Genomic DNA, 6953 nt, shown 5'->3' on the forward strand with positions numbered 1-6953 from the left:
GTTACATGATCCCATACTTGGTGCTATGAAGTCTGCATAGGTGCCAATCCTTTCATTAACATGGCTGAAGGTGTGAATTGTCAAATTGTCAGGTAAGGGATGTTAAGAGGGCATTATACGTGGAAGACACGTGATGTTGAAGGCTCTCACCCATAGCTTCCTTGTAGCTGCTTCAAGCCACTTTTTTTTTAGCTCTATTGAGTTCAGGATAGATACCTCTCAGGCTGGGGAGGAATGAGCTCCATGATATTGGGATGTCCTCCAGCCAGGAAAGGAGGCGGGCTCTATCTGACTTGCTGCAGCTTCTAATGCACATTGTGAGAAGCTCCCAGTGTGCAGTCACATCAGAGGAAGACATGTCAGTCCAGGAGAGGAGCCATGTCTATGAATCTCTAGACCGAAAACTGCTTCATTCCATTTCCATAGACAACATGCCTAATGCAGTCTGAAAGTGGTTCCTATTTATGAATCTATGAGTGATTTATGGCTGTGAGAGAACAGCAGGGATCTTCGCGGTATCGCTGCTAATACCTCATTCATCACTGAGAGAATCGCGGACCATATCCGTTTTTTCCCCCCCAATGCGCTCCCCCGGGGAGTTCCCCCTACGGTGAGAAGATCTTGGAAATAGTGAGCACACGGTGGACAGAATAAGATATCTTCACAGCTAGTTACATTAAGCCGGTCTGATCTCAGCCGATGAGAGGTGCCAAATTAAGACACTGGGCTCCAACCAAGCTCCAGCAAAATGTCAGATGACCACCTAACATTATCTCAAGCCAATTAAAGCAAAATAATTATTACCATTATAATTAAACAAAAACAGCAAAAAAATCCACCTAATTCATATATTGTTGTCAGCTGCTGGGAACCACTGACGCTTTAAGTCCTGTGTGATATCTTAATCTCATGATATTATGTTTCCTGGTGATTTGTCTCTTTACTAGGGCTCTCTTATCAAAACTGCCACAGAAGTGCATAGGCTTGAAGTTGTGTCCCTGTGTGTGCTATTCCTGTGCCCCCCGCCCCACCCCAGGTGAAGCTGTGCAAGTTGTACCATTTAGTGCCTCTGTTTTATCATATTTTGGTTCACAGTTTGCCATTAGATATATATTGTTCATGTAAAATGCAGCATGCTAAGCAATGTACTGTATATGAAGCAGGTAGGGGACACTGGACACTGGAGAGGGAAGCATATCTGTTCTACTACAGGGAACGGAGGGGAGGTATGGGACACTGGGCACTGGAGAGGGAAGCATAATATCTGTTCTACTACAGGTAATTCAGAAAGGGGAGTAGAATACCTCTTCTATTATGGGGAACGGAGGCGAGGTAGGAGACACGGGACACCGGGGAGGTGAGTATAATACCTCTTCTATTATGGGGAACGGAGGCGAGGTAGAAGACACGGGACACCGGGAGAGGAGTATAATACCTCTTCTTTTACAGGGAATGGAGGGGAGGTAGGAGACATGGGACACCGGGGAGAGCAGAGTATAATAGCTCTTCTATTACAGGGAATGGGAGGTAGGAGACATGGGACACCGGGGAGGGGAGTATAATACCTCTTCTATTACAGGGAATGTAGGGGAGGTAGGGGACACGGGACACCGGGGAGAGGAGTATAATACCTCTTCTATTACCGGGAATGGAGGGGAGGTAGGAGACACGGGACACCGGGGAGAGGAGTATAATACCTCTTCTATTACCGGGAATGGAGGGGAGGTAGGGGACACGGGACACCGGGGAGAGGAGTATAATAACTCTTCTATTACATGGAATTGGAGGGGAGGTAGGAGACACGGTACACCGGGGAGAGGAGTATAATACCTCTTCTATTACAGGGAATGGAGGGGAGGTAGGAGACACGGTACACCGGGGAGAGGAGTATAATACCTCTTCTATTACATGGAATGGGAGGGGAGGTAGGAGACATGGGACACCGGGGAGAGGAGTATAATACCTCTTCTATTACCGGGAACGGAGGGGAGGTAGGAGACACTGGACACCGGAGAGGAGAGTAGAACCCTGTTTCTATTACGGGGAACGGAGGCGAGGTAGGAGACACAGGACACCGGGGAGAGGTGAGTATATTACCTCTTCTATTACAGGGAATGGAGGGGAGATAGGGGACATGGGACACCGGGGAGAGGAGTATAATACCTCTTCTATTACAGGTAATGCAGGGAGATAGGGGACATGGGACACCGGGGAGAGGTGAGTATATTACCTCTTCTATTACAGGGAATGGAGGGGAGATAGGGGACATGGGACACTGGGGAGAGGAGTATAATACCTCTTCTATTACAGGGAATGGAGGGGAGATAGGGGACATGGGACACTGGGGAGAGGAGTATAATACCTCTTCTATTACAGGGAATGGAGGGGAGATAGGGGACATGGGACACTGGGGAGAGGAGTATAATACCTCTTCTATTACAGGGAATGGAGGGGAGATAGGGGACATGGGACACTGGGGAGAGGAGTATAATACCTCTTCTATTACAGGGAATGGAGGGGAGATAGGGGACATGGGACACTGGGGAGAGGAGTATAATACCTCTTCTATTACAGGGAATGGAGGGGAGATAGGGGACATGGGACACTGGGGAGAGGAGTATAATACCTCTTCTATTAAATGGAATGGGAGGGGAGGTAGGAGACATGGGACACCGGGGAGAGGAGTATAATACCTCTTCTATTACATAGAATGGGAGGGGAGGTAGGAGACACGGTACACCGGGGAGAGGAGTATAATACCTCTTCTATTATAGGGAATGGGAGGGGAGGTAGGAGACACGGGACACCAGGGAGAGGAGTATAATACCTCTTCTATTATAGGGAATGGGAGGGGAGGTAGGAGACATGGGACACCGGGGAGAGGAGTATAATACCTCTTCTATTACCGGGAATGGAGGGGAGGTAGGAGACACGGGACACCGGGGAGAGCAGAGTATAATACCTCTTCTATTACATGGAATGGGAGGGGAGGTAGGAGACATGGGACACCGGGGAGAGGAGTAAAATACCTCTTCTATTACAGGGAACTTCTTTAAGGATATTTTTAGGCAACTGATAGAGTCACTTTAAAGAATATTTAGAGAAACAGAACAGTAAAGTCAAAATGAAAAACAAAAACAAGTAAATATCACCTCATTTAATACGAGCACATCAAAGACTCACTCATACTGCATTTCTGAAAGGCAATTAAGCCTAATTTCCTTTCACAGACAAGGCTCGGCCCAGCAGGAGGCCGTGACTCTCCCTTTTATTTGCTTTATCTGATAAAGAGAGAAAATAAATATTTGACATAAAATGTAGTTTTGTCATGTGCCAAAAATGTTTGAATGTGCTTGATAACATTGAAATATGATCATGTACGTATTATAACCATGTCCAGTGGTGGGTGATGTTGGGGGTTGTAGTGTTCTATCTATAGAGTGTAATAGAATTGTGTTATGATCATGTCCAGTGGTGGGTCATGCTGGGGGTTGTAGTGTTCTATATACAGTATAGAGTGTATAGAATTGTATTACGGTCATGTCCAGTGGTGGGTCATGTTGGGGGTTGTAGTGTTCTATATATAGAATTGTATTATAACCATGTCCAGTGGTGGATCATGTTGGGGGTTGTAGTGTTCTATCTATAGAGTGTAATAGAATTGTGTTATGATCATGTCCAGTGGTGGGTCATGCTGGGGGTTGTAGTGTTCTATATACAGTATAGAGTGTATAGAATTGTATTACGGTCATGTCCAGTGGTGGGTCATGTTGGGGGTTGTAGTGTTCTATATATAGAATTGTATTATGACCATGCCCAGTGGTCGGCCATGTTGGGGGTTGTAGTGTTCTATATATAGAATTGTATTATGACCATGCCCAGTGGTCGGCCATGTTGGGGGTGTAGTGTTCTATATATAGAGTGTATAGAATTGTATTATGATGTTGTCCAGTGGGCGGCCATGTTGGGGGTGTAGTGTTTCTCTATATTGAATTGTATTATGACCATGTCCAGTGGTCGGCCATGTTGGAGGTTGTAGTGTTCTATGTATAGAATGTAATACAATTGTATTATGATCATGTCAGTGGTGGGTCATGTTTGGGGGTTGTAGTGTTCTATGTATAGAGTGTAATAGAATTGTATTATGATGGTGTCCAGTGGGCGGCCATGTTGGGGGTGTAGTGTTCTATATATAGAGTGTATAGAATTGTATTCTGACGGTGTCCAGTGGCGGCCATGTTGGGGGTTGTAGTGTTTCTCTATATTGAGTTGTATTATAACCATGTCCAGTGGTCGGCCATGTTGGGGCTGTAGTGTTCTATCTATAGAGTGTAATAGAATTGTATTATGATGGTGTCCAGTGGGCGGCCATGCTGGGGTAGTAGTGTTTCTCTATATAGAATTGTATTATGATCATGTCCGGTGGTCGGTCATGTTGGGGGTTGTAGTGTCCCATGTATAGAGTGTAATAGAATTGTATTATAACGGTATCCAGTGGTCGACCATGTTGGGGGTTGTAGCGTTCTATATATAGAGTGTAATAGAATTGTATTAGGATCATGTCCAGTGGTCGGTGATGTTGGGGGTTGTAGTGTTCTATGTATACAGTGTATATGTATATGATCATGTCCAGTGGTCGGCCATGTTGGGGGTTGTAGCGTTCTATGTATAGAGTGTAATAGAATTGTATCATTCATGATCATGTCCAGTGGTCGGCCATGTTGTCGGTGTAGTACAGCCTATCACGTGCCTACAAAGTAACAAACTCTGCTAAGATAGTGAAAACTTACGTCCTCCTCCCCTCCCACCTCCCAGAAAGCCCTCTCCCCGGATCCTGATTGAAGCTGTCACTGTATTACCTATTTATCGAACAGGTTGTAAGTATAACTGCAAATATAGATTTCCTCGACTCAACATCGGTGCAACGTTCATGTTTTATTCCATTCTATCATTGTTTTGAATTGTAATTTAAATTCTTTGGTTAATAATTCTCATCCTTCCGCGTCTATTGTAACACACGGCGTGGAAGGAAGAGCCCCTCGGAGGATATGAGAACGCCAGATGGAGGTGTTTTGATCTGTCGTGTTGCGCAATAACTGATAGGCCCAAGTCTTCTGTAATACTTTGTGTGGCCGGTAGATTGATAGCCCGCGGGCCTGTCAATGATGATTCTCTTCTACCGGTAGATGGCCCAGCTCGCTAGTAAAGAGAAGAAGTTCACCTTGATGCATGCCCTTGTGGAGCAGATCCTGTTACAGGAGCCTGATCTGGCGAAATTTTCCCAAGAGTTGACGGAATTTGAAGCCGTTCCTGGTGGTGAGCAGATAAAAAGGAACATTATTCAATCACATTCATAAAATCTGATGCCAGGTCCAGAGAGCATTGATCTAATACTCCTCTCCGTCTTCATTTCTTTTTTCTAGCTTCCGTCAAAGGTCTCAACGCTGAGGTAGACGGTACGTACATTTTGGATGGCTTGTGAATTAGTTCTGGCGGTGATCCAAGGCAACAAAAAAAAATAAAAAAATCTCCATAACGTTCTCAAGTGGGTAGATTTTCATCTTTGCAGGAGAGATTGATTTCGCTTTGTTCTCCAATAAATGGCCGGATAGACAAAAACATTCTCAGGTTACTTAAAATGGTAGTATAATAATAACAAAAAAAATAGGCTTTAAATGTGAAAAGTCACATGAGAGTCTTAAAGTATTTAAAAATTATTTTTTAAAACAAAAATATAATAATAATAATAATGATACAAATATTGATATAGCGCCAACAGTTTGCGCATCGCTTTACAATATAGGGAAGACATTACAGTCACAATAAGATGGTAAGGAGGGCCCCGCCCCTGAGGGCTTACAATCTAAGAGATTATTATTATTATAATGCCAGTTTTATTTATGATGCTCAGATTAAGTTTTGAAGATGAAAATCTCCCGCGGTTTTCTGTTAATAACGTTAAAAAAAAAAAAGAAAGAAGCAGCAATGTGTAAATGTCTCGCTTGTCCTCTCCCTCCATCAGTCACCAGCGCCATTGTTTGCACTGTAGCCTGTATTATGATATCCTCAGGATTAGCACCTTTTTTATATATATTTGGCATGACATAAAGTAACAGAGAAGTAAAATGGCAAAAAGCCAAATTCATTGAAGTGCATAATCGCGAAGTCTCTGATCTGCCCAAAAAAAGATTGTAAGCTTGTTCATCCAGTTTTCTAATCTGCAGTGAGAGTTGTTTTGTGTGCGGCGCACCTTACAGGCTTGGACACCCAGTCTGCTGTAATAAATTGGTGGATGGCGCCACCACTTATCGGACACGGGGACACCTGTGGCTTCTTTGCACATGTTAATGGACTCATATGTAGGTGCTCTATGGCTATAGTGGGCAAGCAATACTCTGACCTCACATTCCTACACTCTAGGTCACGGGGGAGGCGACCTCGACACTCCCACTGGGTAAATACAAATTCCATCAAGTCTCTGTCCCTGGGAGTCATGCCTGTGGCTGTCGGAGTCTTGCAATGCCTCCTGGGATTTGTAGTTGCACCACAGCTGGCGGGCTCAGAGTTTGACCAACCCCGCCCTAAAGATTTCCAAAAAAGCATAGGAGTGCTTGTAGTTCCCCAACACCTGGAGTGCTGAGGTTGCCTACTCTGCTCTAGTTAAGATAAATTAGCCTTGTTGAGGACTACCCAGCCTGTGATTGGCTAGTAAAGGAGCAGCAATAAACTGATGAGGTCTGAGCTTCCTGATTGGCTTACTTTCCTGCCCCTTCTCCTCCCAGTCAGCGCAGGGAGCTTTGAGAGGCTAATGTAACAATAGACTGAGGTACAACTTAAAGTGTTAGATTGGAGTATTTTATATCTGCCTACAGGTCTTCTTTAAAGTGTTGTATTGTTTTCTCATTAGTTATTTAGAATTTATTTTATTTTATATATATATATATATATACACA

The 6953-nt window shown here is 44.2% G+C and overlaps 1 protein-coding gene across 1 annotated transcript in view; it reads left to right on the top strand.

The window, feature by feature from the left end:
- Positions 1-6953, top strand: part of LOC108796303 (formin-F-like) — a 49252-nt gene that overhangs the window by 28255 nt on the left and 14044 nt on the right. The window contains exons 12-13 of the mRNA XM_018567764.1: positions 5187-5316; positions 5424-5456. Coding sequence (XP_018423266.1) covers positions 5187-5316; positions 5424-5456 — 163 coding nt within the window. The remainder of the gene's footprint in view (positions 1-5186; positions 5317-5423; positions 5457-6953) is intronic.

Source organism: Nanorana parkeri, unplaced genomic scaffold (genome assembly GCF_000935625.1).
Source record: "Nanorana parkeri isolate BGI_ZX_2015 unplaced genomic scaffold, ASM93562v1 scaffold1089, whole genome shotgun sequence".
NCBI lineage: Eukaryota > Metazoa > Chordata > Amphibia > Anura > Dicroglossidae > Nanorana > Nanorana parkeri.